This window comes from Apis laboriosa, unplaced genomic scaffold (genome assembly GCF_014066325.1).
Source record: "Apis laboriosa isolate Shangri-la unplaced genomic scaffold, ASM1406632v1 scaffold149_cov153, whole genome shotgun sequence".
Lineage (NCBI taxonomy): Eukaryota > Metazoa > Arthropoda > Insecta > Hymenoptera > Apidae > Apis > Apis laboriosa.
The window spans coordinates 148,065-173,330 of NW_025221797.1; the positions used below are offsets into that span (position 1 = coordinate 148,065).

At 30.1% G+C, this 25,266-nt stretch overlaps 1 protein-coding gene across 1 annotated transcript in view; it reads right to left on the reverse strand.

The window, feature by feature from the left end:
- Window positions 1–25,047, reverse strand: part of LOC122710490 (fibrillin-1) — a 95,223-nt gene extending 70,176 nt beyond the window's left edge. The window contains exons 1-2 of the mRNA XM_043928366.1: window positions 24,951–25,047; window positions 23,456–23,641 (exon numbers count right to left, since the gene is read on the reverse strand). Of these exons, the coding sequence (XP_043784301.1) occupies window positions 23,456–23,641; window positions 24,951–25,047 (283 nt within the window). The remainder of the gene's footprint in view (window positions 1–23,455; window positions 23,642–24,950) is intronic.
- Window positions 25,048–25,266: the final 219 nt, after the last annotated feature.

Here is a 25,266-nt window from a genome sequence, read left to right on the forward strand (position 1 = left end):
CCTCTAGAAAGAAATTTAGTTATCGTTCTATTTGTTTTTTTTTTCACGATGAAGAGAAAAGATATCCTTTTTTTTTAATAACTTCATTTTATATATTTATCGATTAATTTTCCTACAATATTTGGTAATTTTAAAATTTAATTTTAATTTTAAACATAAGGGTTTTTAATATATAAATGAGTAGTAGTTTATCTTAATAATTTTAAAGTTTAAGCTAATCACTATAATCATCAATCATAATTAATTATCAATTGCAATCCTTTACTCTTTCCATCCTCCTATTAAATTCTAAAATCCTATTCACTATATCTTTCTTAGAGAAATATGAAATAGCTTCAGGCAGAAAGCTAAAAGTATATCGTGATTTATTTCAGATAAACTGATTGTTCTAACTAACAATGGATAAAGCTTGGAAACGTATAGATTATACGTCGAAATTATGAATTACAACCTTTAATATTATACTAACAATAAAATTATCGTTAATAATATAGTCATAAGTTGAAATTTATCTTCAAACATAAAATAAATCATATCACAAATAAAATATTTATTAAACTATTCTCCTTATATCTAATATATGTAAAAAAAAAAAAAAGTAAAAAATTAAACACTACATATCCTTTGAAAAATATTAATATCAAAATATATAATTAATATATTTTATTTTATTTTTCAGATCCCAAATAATTATATTAGAACGGAACGATTAAAATGATCTAACAAAAGGGTCAACTAATGATGAAATTAATTTTCTGCATCGAAACTATTATTGAACGGTATAAGTCTCTCCTCTCTGCTGAAATAAAAAAAATTCCTCGAGAAGTAAGAATTAATTAATTTGCTTTTAAAATAAACTACCCTACACTTTTTCGAGATATCTCTTACTTAAATATTTATTATTTTAATGAAAATGTACTTGCAACCCATTCACCTGAGAGAATTTATCAATTCTCCTTTTTTTTTTAGCATCGTTATATCCCCAACTAGTAGCGCCCCGTTTATTTCCTTTAGACGTAAACAAGACAAGAAATTGCCGCCACCGAGAAATTACGCCACCTGAGAGATTGGACGTATAAATCTGTATCAAAGCTTGTCCGCAGCCCGATCATGTATGGGAAGCTGGTCTCATCCTTAAGAAACTTCCAAAGCGAGTCGTGCGTTCGTGATGAAAATACATTAAAAAAAAGAAAAAAAAAAAAAAAATACACATGTGTGCACGAAAAGCACGTGGTCAACAATACCGCGAAAATTGTATTCGTATCCTCGCTCATTTTAAAATTTAATCAAAATGTTGCCTTTTCGTTGGAAAAAAAATCTCTCGCCTCATATTATAAATTTGAAAACGGCACGATGTTCAAAAAAAAAAAAAATGGATTGCAAAGAGAAAAATAATAATTTCATTTGCGAAATGCTAATGATAAAATAGTATAAATTATGATATAACGTTTGGGACAACGTATGATACGTAGAGAACATAATTTTTACCATTTTCCACGTTTATTAAATATCCTTGGTAATAAAATTGAAACAAAATGGTAAAACAGTAAACGTAGCTAAATTAAAAGCATTCGGATTTATCATTTTTGGAATATTCATAGGATAATTGTAGCTCGAAGAATGAAAAAAAAAAAAAAAATATCAACTACCTATTAGAAACTTTCGATAAAACTAAATTAAGAGATGCTAAAGTTTCTAACTAAATGATCCTCATATTTAAATTCTCCAAGTATAAAATAAATTTCTGAGACAACTTGAGAAAGATGGAGGAGAATTGTAGCGTATTAAAATACGATGCAAAAGAGGGCATCACGAGACGATATCAAAAATGACAATCGCTATCGTATGCATCACACCTAATATTCCTGGCTCCACTTCGTGGAGGACCGTTTTAAGGTCGATCGTTTATCAGAAGCTCGTAAATCAAATAACCGATACCCTTATGGAAATGCAAAATGGCGATGAAGCGGAGGAATGATGATGGTTCCTCGCGAAACGATTGAAATGAGGGCTCTTTTTTTCTTTCTGTTTCTTTTTTTTTTTTTTTTTTCTACGAAAACCATGGCCGATTTATTCGCTCGATAAGAAAATGCTTGTTATCGCTCGAATCATCATTTTTTACCCGCGAAATACAGCGTTTTACGAGGATCGTTGGTGGATTTGTTGAGAGGGGATACGTGATTTAGGTTAGTTTTAGGTGATTGAGAGGAGTTCGTGTGATTTTAGATTGGTTAAATATTTGATTATTCCTCGAGGTATTGCTGGGAAGAGCATATCGATTTTCATGAAATTTTATGAATAGCCGAGGAATTTAGAAATGTTTTATTTGATATCGGATGGAATTCGGATTGGATTCGATACTAGAAAATTTATGGAATATTTAGTTTCGAATATTTACAGGATAATAACGTTAAAGTATTAACTTTTTGCGGTTGTGTGTTCAGTCCAACGTGCTATTTCATTTCTTTCTTTTCGATCTTAATACACGCAAGATATCTATTTGCGTAATTTAATAGAAATATTTTTATTTTTATTTCAATTTAAATTTTGAAAATTATCTTGTTAGGACTCATCGAGATATATTCGTACAAAGAGTTGTGGAGCTCTCGATAGGAGAACAATATAGTTTTAAAACGAATAGAAGAATAAGAAGTTATGATAAAATTAATTCTAAAATTTTCCTCGATATTTATACAAACATAACACGCATAGCTTCGATCAATTAAAATACTTCGCGAAACGTAGAAATTTTGCAGTCAAACAATTTGACACAATAATTGGCGTTTCTCCTACTTTCGTTTCTAAATATGGCATTTACTCTCCTAACGAATATTAGTTCAGCCCTTTTAACCAATCATTCCGTGCATTCATTCCTTAGTCAATTCGATACAGTTCATTGAAATAGAGCTCTATCATGATTTATTAACGCCTACGTTTTCGCTCTTTAGTCACAATCTCCCCTGCGTTAACGCAATCAACGTTAATAATCCAGTTGCGTAACATCTCTATTCATTTTTAACTTCGGAATAAATATTCTATATAATTTAAAATTTCAATAAATTTTAATAATTTCAACGTTATAAAATTATAATTGATATCATAATGAAATCATTTCGTATCGTCCAAAAGTTCTTCGATTTCATCTTTATATTTCTTAAAATCGTTTCAGATTTTCAGGTATTAAGATCTTTAAGATTTTCCAACAAGTTTCTAAAAATTTTTCCTACATCATCTAAAAATTCTTCGACTTTAATACCTATTTCAAAGTTCTTCCATATTATAATAAATTTCCTAGAGTTCCTAGAACGAATTAATCTAGAATTTCTAATTAGACTTTTACTGATTTTAGCTTTCTATGATCAATCCAAAAATTTGCTCAGATATAAGAATATGGAATTCGGATTGGATTCGATACTAGAAAATTTATATATTTAGTTTCTAATATTTACAGGAATCCCTCTCTAGAATATTCGACTTAAAAACTGGTTTTACAATCCTCGCGATATCCTTAAGATATCCTCTAATCAAAATGTCTACCAAGATATTTCACAATTATTCAAAATTATTCCTCACGAATATCTGATAAATTTAATCTCGTGGCTTGTTTCCAACTCCAAATAATATAATCACGAATATTTATTTCTAAGAATTTCTAATATATACACTTCGTTTGTTTATTTCTATTGTACTTTTTTTTCCATAGTATCGCTGCTACTGGTTCCGAAAGCTTTCAAAGGATCAAACAGGGTGCTACGGATGCCCGTGCAACTTGGCCAGTTCTCTTTTCCATCAGCGTCTGTGAGGCTAATTATGCTAAACGGTGGGGCAAAGTTCTTGGTCAAAGCAAGGCAACATAAGACATAAGAGGAATGAAAGCAGAGGCAATATCCTTTGGACGGATTGAAATTCCTTGAGCGTAGACGATGGACGAAGAATCGATTAGTATTCAGAACTGGATATTAATTTCCGCGAGCGAGAGCAATGCCATTACAGAAATTTTTATTTCGCACCCTATCGATCGCACGAACGATTTTCTTCTCCTTCCTCCGTGAAATTTTAGAGAAGGGTGAACATTAACGACGTTGGTTTATTCACGGGACAATTGAATAAACAGGTGAATTTTTCCCAATTTTTTTCTTATCCCTTGCTCGAGTTTATTCTAGAGTTTATATACATCCAGGAGTTTAAGATCTTAGGGATATTATAGTTACAGTTATTAATTAAAAAATGTTCTATCTCGAGAAATCTGAATCTTTTATCATTTCCTTTATGCGGTGGAAATATCTGATAATTTGATTTAGTTGTTAATGAAATAATATGATATCGTTGATGATATACTACATAAAAAAAATGTAATTTTATATTTTAGATTTTTGTCAAAAAAAAATAAATAAATCTGATCCAGGATTATATACGTATATTCAATATATGTATAATTATTATAGTAGTATAATTATTATTAGATATTTACGTAGATTGAAATTTGAATGAATATGAATAGAGAAAAAGAAGTTGAATAGAGATTTTAATAATAATTTTTCATAAAATATATAAAAATAGGATACCTATATTAATATAAAGAAACGTAACGTATACTTTATCTCTTCATATTCGTTAAAATTTCATATATTTGCATATCTAGACAGATTTTTATAGACACGAATTAAACACTATCTTCGTTTAATTCCAAAGTATAATATCTTTATAAGTAGTAAAAAGAAAAAAAGAAAAAAAATCTTAGTTCCCTGTATCGTTTTCCCATACAGGAAAAGAAATCGTACATAATTCATTCTAACTTTTCGAACAAAGATGGCCGATACATACACGTGCAATCGTTTCACGATTCAACTTTAACGATTTAAAACACATCATATTCGCATTAAATCATCGACGAGGCTCAACCAGATGGAGGGCGGGGGGAGGAGGAAAAAACGTGGAAATCTAAATCGAGCGATTTTAGTGGGGGCGGAAATTAAAGCGGAGATTCGCGAAACGCGGCGTATTCATCCTGAATCGTCCACGATTTTATTTTAATTCGAACTTTTAGCACAATCGCGTTCGGCAATGCAATTTTAATGGCTCTCCGCTTGAAACTTGGCTAACAGTTTTTCCCATTGTTATCGAATAGAACTACAAAACCTCGCATGAGGAAGTTGGCAGGCTTGAATTTTTAAATAATAATGCGCCACGAATAGAATTTTTTAAGGATGAATCGAGGAACATGTTGAGAAGGAAGGAGAATAGATGGAAAGGAAGGAGGATCGATCGTCAAACATTGATATATTATAATTATAATATATTGTAATAAATTCCGTACGTTTTCTCTTGATATTATAAGTAATAATAAATATTAGAGTGTAAGTAAAGATGTTAATAAAAATATAGAGCATATTAAATGATGAAATATTAATTTAGATATAAATTACAGATACTATCTTTTACTTTTAAATATATCGTTAATTCTTTTATAAGAAATTAATTGTTTCCAATTTAAAATGATTCAACTGGAACAATTGAAAAAATTTTTTACTACACAAATTTGCATAATATTATCCAATATTTAAGAATATTCGAATATATAATTACTATTTCCTTCAAATCAAATATTCTCCTGATATATTTACCGTATTACTATATATATATATATATATATATTCTATATAAAAATTCCACAGATAAATATATACAAACTTTTATCCAAAGGAACTTTTAAACCGTGAACGTGAATTCATTCTGAAACGGAAACGCGGCGAAGAACAATACAACCAAATCGACGATATACCATCTCCATAGATTTCATTTCCTGTCCCTATCTATCGATTTATCTAACGACGACCGCCCACAATCCCCGATTTTAATGCAAGCAACCCGCCTGCATCTTTCGCGGGACGATCGTGGAACAATCGTGGCGCATGAGAAATGTTCTACGAGCGAAGAAACGCCGGAAGTCTCCTCGCCGGTTAATGCTCTTTGTCCTTCCAACAAAGGGTCCCTCCTTTATCCCTGAACGCGTACCAACCGCCACTTTTTGAACGATGTTTTCCCGTGAATTTTCGCCCCTTTCATCCGTGAAATAATGCGGCAAATAATTCATTGGAAACGGGAGGCGCAAGAAAGGGAAAATACCTCGTGACGATGGAAGTTAACGGAAGCGGTGAAGTTGAAGGGAACTTGGGGAGGGAGGGGGCAGGGGTATTTTGTCGGTTGGAGCGTTACGGTTGCCATGTTGGAAGCGATGAGAGCGGTTAGGAAGGGAGGGAGAGGACCAAATTCGAGAGCAAATATCCGAAATTGAAGCAATCGAAGCGTGTAAAATGGTCGGTCAATGAGAAAGTTCTGGTACAAGGGGAAGTTCCCGGTTTTGTACGCGCGAGAACGGTGATAATGTTATTACGTTTTCCGCCGTAGTTTCCGCCAAGAGTGGTAAAAGTGGTTGATCATGGTCTGAAAACGGTGAGATATATTTTCATGGACGGGATTGAAGGATCGGAGGAAGAGAATGAATCGATCGATGGATCGATTTTCTAACAACTAGTGGCTATTGAAGTTATTGAGATTGAGTACTGGTTGAGATTAAGTATTGGCTCAACTTTCTTCTAAATTTTTAAACGTAAAGTGAATTGGAATTTGTATAATTTTTTATACATAGGGTAAATAAAATATCTGTAAGATGTGTAAAATATAAAAATTAGAAATTGTTTGGAAGTAATTGATTTAAAATTCTATCAATTTCTTATTAATAAAAATCCTCTATCCTCCGATCTATTATTATAATTGTTATAAGTTGATATTAATAAATTTTCAAATATCAATATAAGAGATAAAGGTAAATAATTGTTTGTTGATACAGACTATTAACATTCACGTCAATCATAATGCAATTATTACGATATAATGCAATTATTACGATAATATATAAATAATATTGTACTGTATCAAAATTTGATTTTGAAAACGATAATGATGTATATTTCGAATTATAAAAAGAAATATTATAAATAAATAAAAATGATCAAATTTTATCTATTTAATTGATAAACGTATTTCTATTTGTTAGGATAAAATGAAAAAATTTTTCGTCGATGAATGCAACATTCGTAATAATGCATCATTCTCAAATGTAAATTTTTAATAAAATTATAATCCTCTTTTATATTCAGCATTATAAATATAAAAATACGTATAGCGTACATAAATTAAAAATAAAAAAAAACTAAAAAATAAATGGAGGCATAAAATATTTCTCTCGCAAAAAAAAAAAAAAAAAATAGCTTAACATATCAAATTTTTTATCAAACATCGCTTTAAAAATGTATCAGCAAACTTCAATTACATTAAATTATATTTCCAACTATTTATTAATTAAAAAATTGATCAAAATAAATTAAATAATTCCTAAAAATTCTTATTTCTTCGAAACTACTAACAAATATTCAAATAAAATATACAATCGATAAATTAAAATATGATAAAATGATTTTCTAACAATAGCAATTTTTAAAAATAATATTATGAAACGACAATTAATAATTTTATATTATTAATTAATTCTCAATTAATAATATAAAAATCCCAAACTATCTTATCCGTTTATAATTACAATTTTTAAGCATATAATAATAATTTACATATATTATATAATAATAGAAATCTATAATTTAATTAATTCTATATCTCCAAAACGATTAACTCCTAATAAAAATAATTCCAAAGCATTTCATTTCTATTCTAAAAAAAAAAAGAAAAAAAAAAATGAATCGTTTTAAAAACACGGGTGAAAAATTTCATCAACGAGTATGTCCTATTTCACTCGTCCAGTGAAATCAAATTTGAGAAGGAAACATCGTTTTCAAAAAATAACGAGAGCTTCTGTGCGCATTTGAGAGTAAAGAAGCGCTGTTGAAACACCGTAAAACTATTTCATCCCTTCGTAGTTATTGATAATCAATAGGGCAATAAAAAAAATATATATTGGGTCGTTACGAAAATAACGACCAACACATTTCAAATAGCAACGAATCACGCGAAAGACTTAATGGTTGATAGGATTTAACGAATAGATAAACGAAATAGAAATATCAAAGTAAAAATACAATTTGATTTTATAGTATGTAGATGTAAAAAAGATTAGGGGAGCGAAATGATTTCAAAGTGAATGGTAGACCGTGAAATTTTCGACGACAGAGGGATTTTTTTATAGGTGTAAAACGTTTTTTAATTTTCAAGTACCGAGAAACATGGTAGCTCGAATTCTCGTGTTCTGACCGTATAAAACTGAATTCAGATATCCTTTTTTTTCCATTTTTCAAAAGAAAAATAGATAAATAGTAGTGGTGGGAAAATCAGGGAAATTTTGCAGACTGTGATAACTGGAGTGGATAAAAATATGATGAAAATTGTTGTAAAAAATTGGAAATATTGTAAAATTAAAAAAAAATTAATGAAAAAGATTTTAATTATATTTTAAATTTTAAATTTCGTTGATATATTTGATATTAAGTTTATCGATTTTTTTAATTAATCCTAAGATTGACATATTTTGTGTTATATTATATAAAAAAAGTAAAAAATTTCAAAATAAAATTCTCACTCGTTGAATCATTATTTTCCTATCTTATTTCAAATCATTTATATTTTGTCCGATAGAAATTCGATAGATTTTAAATATATTATTCTTCTCAACTTAACAAAGATATAATGTCGTATGAACAATATTACATATGTTAAATTACATCACGGTACCAGCATTTGAAATCCTTATCCATCAATTCGATCTACCAGTCGAGCATGGCCATTGCTCAATTTTGACGTGTTACAAAGTTAGTCCTTTCAGTGAATGAAATTGAACTCATATCTATTTACTTCGACAGTTCGATACCAATTGGTTCATCTTGTGTAAAGTGTATGTATATACATCGTCTGTCAAATTGAAGATCAATGGACGCGTCATGATTTTTGTCTGTTAAAAAAAAAACTTGAGACAAATTGGTTTTTTAATAAAGGATCAGTCTGTCAAACTCTTCGTGATATAAATTGCCATAGAAATATCACGTTGATACTATTAGTATTTACTAATATAAAGTATATTAGATTAAGTCAAAATAAGTTGAGTCAAAATTTAGTTTAAAATTTTATTTCTCTGAGAAATGTATTTTTAAATTTTTTATATACAGGTACATATAACTTTTCGATTAAAAATTCCATTATATTTTTTTGCAACAATGTCTGTTTCCATTGTCCGATTGAAAAATTAAAATTTTTATATACGTAAAGCACGCAATGCTTTGTGAGAAAATCCTAAGAGAAATCGATCACGAGCTTAAGTGAATAAAAGCCTGGTATAAATTCGGGTTAGAAAAAGAAAAATTGAAATCATTTTTATTGAATTAGATTATACACAAGATGAACAGCTATGTAGCTTTGTTAAGTTTATAAAAAGAATTATTATTAATTCAGACACTATATTATTTAAAAAGAATTAATTGTATATATTACGTTTTATTTTATTTGATTATATTCAATAGAAAATTAAGTTTAAAAATTATGTAGCAGAATTTAATTAATAAAAGTAAGTTGCCATAGAAATCGAATTATTGAATAATAACCAAAATTATTGAAAGAAACAAAGATTAAACATCTTTTTATTTATTATAATAAACCATTGATTCTTTCATGATGTCTATTTTACAGAATCAAACGACAAATGAAATGAACAATTCTAGGAATTGGTTGCGTTCATAACGAACATTTGCCAGCAATATTTCTGATTACAATATAACCCATCATATATTCACACTAATAAAGACTCGATTGACCCGTGATTTGATTGACCATCGAATCATTAATCTTTACAAATTACAGATTGCCAAAAGAAATAAAAAGTTTTTAACAAAACGAGAGTGGCAAAGATGAAATAGTTCCTGATTCTTTTGTAGAAATAATATATTTGAAAAACGATGATATAATAACCATATATAAAAGCCATGTTATACTCATAACAAATATATTCGTCTTTCATTTTATATTAATATTTTCTGAATATTGCCATTATTTATAATGTAAAATTAAAAATCAATAATAATTAGTTTTATATTTTTTTTGGTTGAAGCAAAATAAATCGAAATAAAATCATTCAAGACTATGCTAACCATAACCTTAATCTATTTCATTTTCTTTTTGCGTGATCATAGGAACATTAGATAAATTTCATTATGATATATATTTTTGCGAAAGAAAGAAAATTTTGCAATAATTATATTCAATTGTTGTTTAAAGTAATCTAAAGTATTATAAAAAGTATGCAAATTACGAAAAATTTTTTCAGATTATAGCTGATGCAACAATATTACAATGCTAATATGTATCCATATTAATTTATGATTCAAATTTTTTTTTCTTATATAAACTTGAAAAATATATATCTTAATATTTCGAAAATCGCAACTATAAATTATTTAAATCATATTATAGAATGTTAAATCTATCTAATATATTTTTAAATAAATTGCATACGTACTTTTCGATCAACGACGTACACGTTCCAGGCATTGAATCTCACTTTAATGAAATTTAGCAAATTAATTTATTATATTCTTCTATTCACTTTTATTAAACAAACATTCGCACAATAAATACATTTTATTCAAAGAAAACTAACATAATGCACTGATAAATGAATAAAAAGTATCCAAAGCAATCTACGAATAGAACAATTTTGCGCGGGAATTACGTCACAAACCTGAATAGACGCCATGTTGAAAGAAAGACTAGTGTTATCCACTAAAATGAATACTATTCCATCTGGTGACATTGTCATGAAACTATAATATAATAATTCACCAATCAGATATTTATTTTTATTCACGACGAACAAATTACAAATCTCGTTTCATCTAACATTTGAACGACAAGAAACGACATCAAAATGACGGTGTGAAAAAGGAAAACGGTGAAGTGTGAGTTTCTGTAAAATAATTACTCTTTTGAACGAGATTTTCGCAGCTAATTCAAAGTTTCTTGTTCACAGCATTGGAATACTGAAGGCCCAAGACATTTCTAAATGTTCGTTGAAAAATGTGACTCGGAAATTGTGAAAATACTTCGTGAAAAGAAAAATTCGTCCTTCAAGATTCTGAATTTCTATCGGAAATGAAAAAGAATATGGATGAACGTAAGAAAAAGAACAAAAGGACAGTTATAATATTATAATGGTGATGTAAATTGCTGGGGACTGATAAAGCAAGAAAGAATTTGATCGACATCGAGGTTATGTCCGAGAGTTAACAAGGTTAGTAAATAATTTTACTTTATTTTTTCGTCATCTTTAAAAAAGAGAAGATTAGAAATAATATAAAATGATGGTAGACACAAATAGCAGAAAAGATATGATAAGAGTCATAAATTTTATAGAGGAAAATTAAACGGTAGATTACTTTGTACGAGTATTGGCATCTTCTCAGACGAAAGATTATACTTAGCATTTTAGAATTAGAATTTTAGAAAAGTATTTTATAATAGAGTAAAAATAAAGTTAAAATTAAAAATAAATCGGTATTAAAGTGTTTCGTCCATTAGAAAAAATTAGAAATGTATATATACAATATAAAAATTTAGAAGTATAATTTACAAAGTCTTTCTTGATATTTTAATAGAAGGATAATTAAAATTTTAATAGAAGGATAATAAATTAGAATAGTTTATAATACAATAGAATCTTTCATTTTGCTAATCAAATAACATTTGCTTTAATAGCAAATATATAGAAAAATAAGTTTTTTTTTAATAAATAGAAATAAGATAACATAAAAAAAAAGTTAATTATTAAATTTCATTCAATTTTTCATTATTATTCCAATAAAATTTAATATATCAAATTAATATTTCAGAAACGATTAATTAAATCTATATTTATCTAAATATAAAAAAATAGAAAGCGAGTTAGCAAAATATAACGTTCTTCAAAATTTCCTACGAATCCCAATATTGAATATCCAGAATGAACGAAAAAAACTTGTTCTCCCCTTTGACCAGCTTTTATAAATCGTACTTTTAAATATCGTTGGAAATTCTGCAATATTGCGTGTCGTTTCATCAAGGCACGAGTCACACATGCCAACAAATTAAAAAAAGAAAAAAGGAAAAATACAATCTCTTTTCAATGACGCGAAAATAGTAATAGAATTCTATCAAATACGTGATTTAATTTATCAAAATTGTCTCGAAGATTCTACAAAATTAAACATTAATCAAAAACAAAAAATAAAAGAGAAAAAATGTAAAAAACAAAACGATCAGATTAAAAATAATATATTTCGTTATTCTATTTCGATATATGATTTATAATTTTCGTTCTCCTTCAAATCCATTTCGTTAAATATCACAGCACGATAGCATTTAGAATCATTGTCCTCTAGGATTCGGTCGTATAAAGTATTCTGTGTTCCTCGAGGAAACTCCAAACCGAGCATCTCCTCATAAATCTTTGTCTCCTTCTTCGTCTCTATCTTTCTGTCAATCGCAATCCTGCTGTCTGGCTTTTCTCGTGTCATCGTCGGCTTTTTAGATGTGATCGCACTGACCAAACAGAATTTTAAGCCCTGGGTCATCGCGAATAACCGCGTCTACTTTCGAATTATGGCTCTCCACGTTTTAATCGTTGGTCAACCGCGATACAAGTTAGAATATATTGCATGAATATAGATATAGATATATATAGATACATTTATATAGATTTATATAGATATATAGATATATAGATATATATAGATTTATATAGATATATTTACTTTAAATGATTGTTAAAAATTTTCGAATAGGTAATTATATTTTCGAATAGGTATTAATTAGATTACATAGATAATTAATTTTTGGAATTATTATATAAATGGCACAACTTAAATGGCAATAAGACTTTCTGTTGAAAACTATTTTGTTAAATTTTTATTCGAATTCTTTTGCCTTCAATGGAAATTGATTTTTTTTCATATACATTCTGCAAATAGTTCCTAACCTATTGGGCAAAATTGGTCCACATTGTTTGGCAATAAAGCAAAATGACCAAGATTTATACTGTATTGTCACAATGTTAACGTCAGAATTGATTTGGACGTTTCGTTTTGAACGAAATGAAACGTGAATTGAAAACGATGAAATTACCTTGCAAAATTTATTGGAGAATAGTGAAAATGAATGAAATATTTTTCGATAATGAAAATTAAAAATTTTTTTAAAAATAATAAATTATTACGTGATCATAATCGTATATGGAAAAATTAAATTTAAATTGATCGAATTTTAAAATTTAAATTTACACTGTTTCATTTCTTATATTTGCTTGTTTAATAAATTTATTTAAATTTGTATTTACAATTGCAAATGATCATTTCTTTGAATCATTCATATTTGATATTCATCAATTTTAAATTCAAATAAGTTGAACATTTGTGCCAAAATAAAGGATTTCCATATTGACAATATGATAAAATATATCATCGAATAAAGTATTCTTACACATTTGTTTTCTTTTTGCGTTTAAACTTGCGCAATTTCGATCTAGTTTGAGATGAAGAGGAAAAATATAGTAATTAAATTCATGATACTATTAAAAATAAGTAAGTTTTATTTTTTCAAAATTTACACAGTTATACAATTAGTTGATAAAAAAAAATATATATAAAAAATATATTTAGAAATTTATAATATATTAAAAAGATAAATTCAAATTAAGGTTAACCGTTAAGAACTTAGACTTATGTTTAAAATTAGCAAGTTATAGTCGGAAGTTGTTTGCTTCTCCATAAAATTTTTCCAATTTATTCCCGGAAACTAAAAAACTACAACTATTCACAGTAAATTGTTCAAAGTAATTCAACTTTTTCATGCGTGAAAACAATTTCTTATAACTCAGTGTTTCTCAACGTTTCTCCCGCTTTCCAAAGTGGAAAATTTCTACATTTTGGAGAGGCAATTACATCGATTTAAAAATAAAACTCCACCTTCCTCTCATTAGATTATAATTTCTAAACATACGAGAAAATTGAAAGCGTTTTAATCTCTTTTGCGTATATATTTCTATCAAATATAAATGTATAATAAAATAATTCTAGATCATTCCTCCTTCAAAGCACGCGTAACTAATTTTTTAACTCTATTTCACAGTTCAAAGAACTGATAATAGAATATTTTAATACATCTTAAATCATAAAAAAAATAAATAAGACACATTAACCACAGGAGGACGGAGACAGTACTCAACGCTACGTCACAGAACTCGATTACTTATTATGCGAATAAACTTATTATAAGAAAAAATCGCTAAGGCTGTTGGGATGGGACACGAATAAAGGAGGATTGCGAAACACTGATATAACCTTTTGCCCCGCGACAGTTTTACGAGCGGAAGGGCAAATAGAGTTTGACCGGTCGCTGGACTTAAAGATAAGGCGGGTACATTTTCTGTTTTCGTGCGAGTTTCGCGGTCCCAGCGGGGATTTCTTCATAGTCGGTCGTGTTGACAAACGAAACAGGCACGCCACTACGCCGTGATATCTCGGTTTCTTTGATGGCCAACCGCCGTCCAGGGACTTCTCGCGGGTAAATATGTGCGAGTATCTGTGCCTGCTCCTCGACTCGGCTCAAGTGGAATACCGTGACCCCTCGACCTTCTTTAAGGAGTGCTTCGATGAGTGGCCACTCTGTACCAGAGAGCCGATCCGGAAGTATATCGAGTTGTGACTCCTCCTCTCTCAGTCATCCAGCGGGAACGTCTTTTCACAGATTCCAGGGCATTCTTAGCCTCGGCTTCACACTGCTCTTCATGGACTGTATTTCTATACGCAAAAAGTGTGACCGATTTCGCGTGCAACGATACGTGAACAATAAATTCATCGTTGATGAATACGCGGCTTTATGATGCATCGGTTGGCTATTTTTATACTCGAGATTGAAGGATATATGTTACAGTGAAATCTTTCATTTTGAACAGCTTGGAATGCTGTAGATAATAAAGAACTATGTGTTATACAGTTAGAATAAAAATGAAATAGTTAACATGGAATAATTTAATAATAATAACGAATATATAATGAAGAAATGACGTTTGGAAGGATGCTTTGGATAATTCTGTTTTTAATAAAATCCGATGGAAATTTAGAAATTTTGTGTTCAATATAAAGGTATTACACTTTCATTAAAATAGATCATCTTCTTAATTTTAATACCGATTACTAGAATTTAATATTCTATCTATCCATTAACCTATCTTAAAATTTATTTTAATAGATATTAAATTTTTATCAAATTCATATCCGATAAATAGAAATTCAGAAATTTAATTGATCAAATAAAATTAAATAATTCCGTAAGTACGTACATGTTACGTGTTTCACCCCCTCGAAATTATTCTCCACGTACAGAATCTACCTGTTAATTCCAATACAAATTTTCCCATTCCACCATAAATATCTGCAAACAAACTTATCTCGTTAATCCGAGACCGGTACAATTTCGATGGGCAAACACGGTCGATTTTTAATCGATGAAATCGCGCTTCGAGGTGGATTTCGCTAGTAATTAAGTCTGTTCATTCGGGAATGCAACGAATTATCCCCTCTGGTTGCTCGAAGGCGCGGGGGGAACAACTTAATGACTGCGTTGTCGCGGGGCTCCTCTCTGAACTCGCATGTTAAATTCCGGCTCAACGGGACGTCAACGAAGACGTCCCGCCGCGATACACGGCTTCCACCGCGTGCAATGATAACGGAATAATGGATCTTCCGCGTTTAATCTGCGATCTCGTTCGATTTACCCGCGCAGAAACCCCGTTTAACGCGCCTCCTCTTAATTACCTTTTATTTCGCGGCAACTTTAAGCGAGCTGTACCCGTTAAGCGGAAAAGTGGGGATGCGGGGATGTTGTGGAAACTTTGATGATGAGATCGGTTATGATAATAAGAGGGGAGAGCGATAATACGAGGTAACAAACTTTTTTAAAATTTAATGAGGGTTGAATTTGAATTTGAATCGATTCTTACATATTTTTTTATTTTTTAATTTTTTAAGAAAGTTTTATCCTGCTACTTTTGTAACGATGATATGATATTTTCTCGCGTATTTATGTAGATAGCTTGGTAGATATTATTATGCACGCAAGATACAAATAATTATGGAAATTGAAAACGATATTTAACGGAGCAGGTATAACAAGTTCACCCCTGAAATATTGATCGTATCATCTTTTATAGTATATTTTCAAAACAAATTTTTTTATTGTCAGAAGAATATTTAAATACATTTTTAGTCTTTTTATCAAAATTGAATCATCGTTCTCGTTTATTCTTCTTCCCTCTGTTTCATCTTTAAATTTTGCACGAAACGTATTTTGATTCTTCTGACACGTTGAATTATTATGTTTCAGATCAGAGTCATAGACGTATTAATTAATTGTAATTGTTTGAAAAGTCTTGCACGAAACTAAATTGAAAAAGTAGAAAAGAGTGGCCATTTCTTTTTACTTGCTTGATTCTACAGCGTTTCCGTTTTTATCAGACGTATAAAATTGGCCACATGGTATTTTGATTTTTATACACGAGCTACGAGTTTGAATAGATTCATTTTCCTCGATACAGAACTTTTATCGAGCACCAGCTTCTATCGATTCTCATTTTTTATTGTTTTCTACATTTAAAACAATTTATTTAATTTCTTAATTAATTATTATTAAAGTGTTCTCTTAATTCTTCGGGAATTTTATATTTCATGTATACTCGTTTCCAAATATTTCATTTACATTTTATACAGATGTTTTCAAAATTCTCATACGAGTATATTTCAAATATTCCCAGTCAAATATATCGATCGTTAATTTACAGTTAAATTTTCTATAACGAACGTTTAAATTTTATACAGGTTAGGATAGCAGGTAATATGTACTTTGCCAATTATACATATACACCAATTACAATTTATTATCAACTACGAATCGTTCGTATTAATAATCATTTATTTTTCGCAACAATAACATAAACGTCCATTCGTTTTCTCTAAAAATTATCTCACATCCATGTAAATGACGAAACGTGCGTGTAAAGTACTAAATCCTCCATATATAATATAAAAAAATGTAGGGCGAAAAACATTCTAAATCTTTTTCATTTTTGATTGGCCCGTCATAAATTCATATTAAATTCATATTTCTGTGCGTGTATTGTACACGAAGCGGGCGAATCGTTTGAAAACCGAAATCGTGTTCTCACTCGCGTAACACGCTGAAGCACTTAAAAGGATGTGAAAAGGCGCGCGAATGTTGGAACATGTTGTCGAAAGCATTGAAAGAGACACAAGCACCGCGGTCGCACATATGGAAACACGATATTGACCTGAAACAGTCCTCACCCCCTGCTCCGGTGTTGAAACATGCTTCTACGAAGTCTATAAGCAGAGTGTAATGGATTCGTGGAAATTCTCACAAATTAATTATTCTACTTTTATGCCACGATTAACCCTTTCCACGCGCTCGAATTGTTAAGTTGAAATTTAAGGCTGTGGCTTTAATTGTTTATTAAATGGAAGATAAATTTGCGTATGCTTTCGTGTTAAAATTAATTGTTTCATCTCATCTTGTTTGATTAAAAATTTAATTTTAAAGGTATTTGTTTTTAGCGAAATTAATTCTAAATTTCAAGATATATACTTTGTAAATATTAGATAAAATTCATTTCTAACATTTTTTTATATAATATAAAAGTCTGCTTTCTTTTTCTTTTATTTATTTACAAAAGGTATTTCATTTATCGATAAAATTTCAATAAATAAATGATATCTATTTTTAGGATTCCGTAGAATAATTTATGAAAAAAAGTAAAGAGAAATTACTATTTGTTATTAAAATATTAACAAATATTCAAAAATTGTTAAAAATGTATGCGTATAGAAGTATTCATTATTTCATATTTCATTAAATATACGATATAACAGTTCTACTTTAATTCGTATCAAAGCTCATCGGTTCGGAACAAACGATGAGAAATACTGGAAGCGCATTTTACAATATTAAACCGTCCCAGAAAATATATATTTCAAATTGAAACGAGCAATAAAAGATATAAATGAAAAATGTACAATCAAATGTAGAATGGTCTTTTAAAAAACGATATAACAATATGGTTTTGTGATTAAAGTTGCGCAATATTCCGTAATATTCAGGGGAATAATCGGTTCAGAGATGTCGCTCTGGTTGATTAATTGACTCATCTAATTCCGCCATCTTGGTTCTTGCTCGTTTAAAGAAATTGAGAGAAAAAAAGTTTCACCAACGAAAGAGAAATCAAGTTGACATTAAGCTTTTTTTCAGATATAAACGAGACGTAGAAATTCTTTCAATTTCGAGAGAAAACTCTTCTTTAATCTTTCTCCAAATTAAACAGACACTGGCCGTGTTTATGACAGATTTTAATAAGGTTTAATATTTAATATTCTTCCAGTTTACTCCCACGTGTTTTACTAACGACCCAATTTTAAATGACGAGCGACGTTTCAATTAATTTCCCATTCTATTTTTGCGTTTCGAAATATTGACCGTTTTTTTAGTTTTTGGGGCATTAAACGAAAATTAAAGACGCGAAAATTTTATTCCTCTTTCAAGAATTAATCAACAAAGTTCGTTCGATCGTATAATTATAAAGGATTAAGAAAATAATTGTTAAGTGGAGGATTTAATTTTTTTTACTCTTTGTATATTTGTAAAGTAAAGCGAAATTAAATTTCATTTTTTATAATAAAAAGGAACATTTCATGTATGATAAATTGATTATTTTAAAAGATCAATTGTAAAATTAATAATATCGGTGTAATTAATATTATATCGATCGTATATAACAGCTTTCAAATTCCAAACATGTACTATATTTCAATTGTATGGATGCCTAATAGGTATCTAATTTCCATCTCATTAGTTGCTTTATTTTATTATATTAGTTAATATATCGTTATATTATGTAATGATAATATAACAATTATTTTATTCTACAATATCCAAAAATTTACACGCATACGTATATATTCTACTATGTAGAATATATACAAAGTTTTCAATTATTACAAATATAAGAGTGATCCTTCGAAATAAAGTGAGAATCAGAAGAGTAAAAAAATTAAATTTTCCATTTTTGACCGTTCAAAAAAAATCAACCGAAAATATCCTTGAATTCGAATAAACTTTTACAAACGAATATAACTCAAATAGCAAGAAATATAATACTTCTCAAACCGTAGATTATAACTAATATCGTATAACATCGTAGATTTTTCCCCCTACGACTTATACGAAATAAATTCTTTTTCGTGTGTCAGATTTGAAAATCACTATAGTGAATCAATAAAGCTTCTCCTCGCGTAAGCTGCTCTACATTCGTTTGCGAGATTTGCTCGTACACAAGCGTATTTTCGTCAATTTTTAATTGTCAGTATGTCATATCCTATTCTTAATACATCAACTCCTCTCAATTTAACGAAACTCGTTAGACCAAGAAATATTCGATTCGACCTCCTCTCGCTCCAATCAAGATAAAATACAATTTAATATCAAGCCTTTCTCAAACCACAAATTAAAAAAAATTAAAAAAAAAACAAAAAACAAATTAAAAAAAAAAGAAATCAATCTACAACACTGTACGAATAATCTTAATCACTCTCAAAATAATTCACAGTTCAGATATCACGAACTTAATCAATTGCTCCCTCTCCGCTCCGAAATGAAAGAGGAAAGAGACGGCGAAAGAATGGTGGTGGGCCGCCCCTACGTACACGAAAATATCTGCGAGCATCTCTTGGATACACCATTTCCAAGGAGTGGAGAATGTACGCGCGTCGTGTCCACCCGTTTGGAAAGAAAGATGTCGCGCTGCTTTTCGAACGTAAAGCGCGAGACCGCGGCAATAAATCAAAGGGGAATCCCGTTGCTTTCGATCCGGGTTTCGAAGGAAAAGGGGTGCTTTTCAGGTCCACGGCTCCTGGGAGGTGTCTCGCTACGAAAAATCCATTCGTCATCCCCCTCCACACACCCCCCGTCGCCACCTTTCTTCCCCTCCTAGCTGCTTCCGCGTCTTGGAAACCACTCCACCGCTTTCTATCCTCCCATTTTTTGTTTTTCTTTTTTTTTTTTTTTTTTTTTCTTTCCTTTTCTTCTCTTTTCCCTTAGTCCTCTCTAGAGCATCGTCTGAGAACATTCTGGATTTTAAGTCTTGGGAGAATTCTGGAAATCAATCGAGTTGTTTCAAAGGGTGTGTTGGAAAGTTTTAGGAAGGGAAGAAGTAGTTTTTAGTTTACTAGAAGAGGGTTAATCCATCGAAGTTTTTTAACAAACTTATGAATGATTATTGACGTGGTAATTTTGACGTTAAACATTGACATTAATATGATTTGGAATCGTTGATTTCGATCGTGTGATTAATTAGAATGAATTGGTAGAAAAGAAAGGTTTTTAATTAGATTTGGAAATTAATGTAAATGTGTTTTTATATTTTTTTTTTTTTTTTCCTTTTTTGAATATCGATTATCGATCAATATTTTTCGTGATTACACGCGTAATTGACACACAGCGATGATGAAAAAAGGAGGCTTACATCGATCGATAATCGGCTGAACGTTTATTTTCATAATCGGACGACGAGAGCCAGCAGACAATGTGAAGAAGCTCTTAGATGCCGTGATTGATGAGGGAAAATTTTATTTGGAAAGTGTTTTGTTTGATATCGTAAAGAAGATCGTTGCGTTGGAAGAAATGTTGGAATTTCTGGTATTATGGAAATGGGGCGGATGTGCGTGATGGTGATAAGGAAAAAGCGATTGGAATTTTTTATAACCTTGTACCAAGGTTTCTTGGGTTTTTGGAGCGTGGTTTCGTGTAATATCCAATGAAATGGAACTGCTTTTCGAGATAAAAATAATAAAGTTGAACAGGACAATTTATGTATCGTTGGTGTAACATAAAAGTTTATGAAAACTAATTGCTAAAATATATATATATTTTTTTTTTTTTTTGATATACTTATAGTTGAATTTTTGTCAAGTTTTGGATTTTTTTTTTTAATTCAATGTTTCCTGATGATTTTTATGTAATAATTTTTGCAATATTTAGACAACAATATTGCCTATATTACGTAAAATGTAATTAACAATTTCAAAAATTTATTTTGAAAAAAACAATTATTCAATCTATTGTTTAAATCCAGATTGAAAATGCAGGAATAATACAGAAACATTTCACAAATATAAAAATAATATTTTGCGCAAATAATGGATTAATATAAAACTCGCAAGAAAAATGTATTTTATGAAAATTCGTGTGAAAAAGAGCATCGATATAAAACGTTCGATAACCTACATTTTTCATATTCATATTTAAAATAAATTTCGTAGAGTGCTTAAATACTTCGTTTAACTGTTTTGCAAATTCACCTATAAAATAAAATATCGTATCGTTGGAAGAAGAATTCGAATTTCGAGAAAGGAATGTGACATAAAAAAATGAAACATCATGGAATGAAATATTAAGGTACGAAACTGTGTCGTGGAAAGTGGACGTAAAAAAAAAAAAAAGAAAAAATTATCTCCCTTTCAAACGAGATTATCGCGAGTCAAGTGGACTATTTGCCATATTATTACGTCGACATCTGGCAAGATGCTCGAATTGAGATACATGTCATGTTATGTCGAGGAGCTGCTTCAAGTGTGGTGTCGAAACGCTCTTTAGATCACTTATATTTATAAAAGAGCATTAATAAAAACGAGATGTATCCAATTTTAATAGATTATTCGTACAACATGGTATCCAGCATGCAAGGTATCACGAGTAAGTTTTTCCTTTTTCTATTTCGAGTATAATACCAAAATTGGGTAAAATAAATTTGAGAAAATCTAAAAGTGGAATCTAAAAATTTCAAAATTCATCGTATAATCTTCATCGTTCTTCTTCTTGGTATGGAATTCAAAACTTTTCGATTCTAAATAAAACGAAAAAGAACTTGTAATTCAAAAAGTGAATCGAATATGAATTTCTTAAATTCTTAAATATATATTTAATATATTATAAAAGGAGCGCAATATAATCTACATAAATATACTCAAACGTAAAAATAATTGCAAGATCAGAGAAAGTTCTCTTTAAAAAATCTCTTTAATTAGAAAGAAAATTCTAAAAATAAGGTAAGGTTCTTTCGAGAGATTCGTCGTCAATTATTAAAAAAAATAAATAAATAAATAAAAGGAAAATTTCATTCATAAAAATACCATTCGTCGAAGCACCAAGCATCTCGTCGAATCTCTCGTGGAACAAATTTGAGTTTCACGAAGCAAACGATTCATCTATAAATAATACATCTCTGTTCGACAGAAATAATAACGAGGGCTCTGGTATAACGAAGATCTTCGTTAATTTCACTGACTTTCGTCGCGATTCACACGCTTCTTTGTCAACGAAACGAGTACGCCTCGATGATACAGCACAGTGTTGTGGAAACTGGTGAATAAATTGGTTGAGTGGCACGTCTATTTGGATAAATCGCGGTTTATCCCAGATTTCATACGTTTACCCTCCGCCTACGCAAACACGTGATGTCCACAAACATCCGGAAATTCGTTCGACATTCTCCGCTTCGATATTATACTTGTCTTCTGCTCGATAACTTCTCCTAAACCTATTCAAAGCGAATCTTTTTTTTTTCCTTTCTTTTGTTTTCGCTATCGTGACGAGAGAAATTCCATTTTTCGAATTTATTTGTCTATACACGGTGTACGAAAACGCACTGAAGAGGGTACAAAAGGGGATACAAAAGAAAATGAAAAGAGGAGAATATCGTTTTTCGCGAATAACGTTGGAGGAATTTTCATTGCGTGGAATTTTTATTGACAAGTATCGAAGAATTCGAAGATATTTTTTGAAACTTTTTCATCTCAAATTTTCTACGTTTGTTTGCGTCACGTGTATCGAGTGTGTAACAATTAAAATTTCATGTAATAAATGTAGAAATGGGCATATAATTATACCAAGTGTCTTGGGCAGAAGAAGAAAGTTTTTAAATATACGTGAATATTTGATTAATTTTGGATATAATTAACAAATTATTATACTATACCTGAAAATAACAACAATATTACAAACAATATTAATTTGGAAGAATTCAATGATAAAATGTTTCAAAAACAAATATAAGAAGAAAGTGATTACTAATCTCCACTCTTATAGTAAAAAACAGTATAAAAATTTATAATTATTACCCATCAAATATTGCCAAAGATTTGAATAATTGAATTGGATTTCTAGAAAAACGAAATTTTAATGACATTGACTATTCGAAAAAAATAAAATGACTTTTTAGGGAAAATATTCCTCGCAAGAAAGATTTAAATTTAAAAAGTTTGAAAAGAGTCAAGATGTATAAAGCGAAGTGCAAGTGACTTACCGTGAGGCACGCATTTCGGGATGGGATGATTCCAACCGTCCGCGGTGCAAGTCAGTATTTTATGGCCCTTCAATCTACGGCCTGGTTCACACGAGTACACGGTCTGTAAAGTACCATCTTTAAGGACTCGTTCCCTCACTCTTCCCCATTGCGGCGCTTGCACCAAGGGACAATCCCCGAGAGCTCCTAAAAGTCGAACGAAACACACCTTTAATCGTGCAGAAGCGTGCGAGCATGAGAATGTATAAAAGATTTGATTTTAATTTTCTGTAACAATTGTTTGTTGATATATACGATACAGAATGTTATATATACGATACAGAATGTAGAGTTTCTGTACATAATATTTTCTACAGTTAAAAAATTGAAATTAAAATAAAAAAAGAGATGAAAGAGATTTGATAAAAAGTTATAACAAAAAAAAATATGAAACGTAAACGCTTTATCTGTTTATGTTCCAAAGTATCATCTATATTTGTATACTGCAAATTTAATGAATTTCAACAAAAGAAAATATTCGTGTTTCGAAATTTGCAGATCCTCGTTATTACGTTAACGAATAATTACAATTAATTTCAAAAATTGGATTATTACGTTGTAAACGAATTAGAGGGTGCAATTATTATTTTCAATTCAGCTTGGCAGAATCATTACTCGAAATGGGAAAAGCGAGTTTTTTGCGGTATTTCATAGGTTTGGAACAAAGAGTGGTCAGAGTACACTGAAAATTTAATCTCGACCAGGTATTGGTCGAGCGTGGAAATTAACTCTGCGATTGGTCACCACCCAATCTCGGTTTATAGGAGCAAAAACTAAAATTTAGTTGACCAATGTTTTTTCAACGCGGTAACAAAACTTTTATAATTTAACTTAGATCCTGAATTAAATTAAAATTGTTCTTCTTCTTCTGCATTATTCGTTTACCATGTAGGATTATGTAACACGATCATTTTAATTATTTCATTTTATTATTTACTTTTGATTAGTCAAAATTTTTCTTCCTCACAAATGATCTTTGAGATAAAATACATTTCATCTCACTTCTTTTTCCAACAGATATTCAAGATTATCTTCTATTATACGTATAATGGATTTAAAAGAAGGATTCTAATCCAATCAATATTCGAATGTTAAGTACTTCTAGTCATATTTAATCCCATCTTCAATTTTCTTATTAACTCCTATCATGCTCGACGAATAAGCCCCTTACATACCAATTTCTTACACTTTTGTTTTGGCTCTCCAAAAGTATCCCACAAATATGAATAGAAGAAAATATCGACCATTAATTTCCCATAATAAGCGCCTTATCGTCATTATTTTCGTCGTAATGAATCTCATTGCACGATAAATTTAAATATCGAAGAAGCTCGACGTATGAAATGTGAGAAAAAAGGCAGGAACAATTTCACGGTTATAAAATTGCTGGTAGTTTCCGTAGTCGAAGGGCAACATTCCTAATCGGCTCGCCGCGAGGAATCTCGTGGCGAGTTACGAGCCACGAGAGCCGAGGTCATGTTCGCCACCGCCAACGATGGCCAGAACGAAACCAGCCTTCGGAGTCGTAACGACTTTCGTTCTGCATGCTGCATTGGTGATTCAGATAAAAGGATAACATCTTACCGCCTACCGTAAAAAAACTTTTCATTTAATAACCTTTCTTTTCGGCCAATACGTTACTCGCCAATTTCTAGGGAATTTTTTACCGCTCGATCGGTCAGTAAGTTTTCTACGTTTTTGATAGAGATTTTGACAATATGGCGGAATCGGGGAAACCATCGTTTCAATTGTGGAAGTGGAGAAAAATTGAG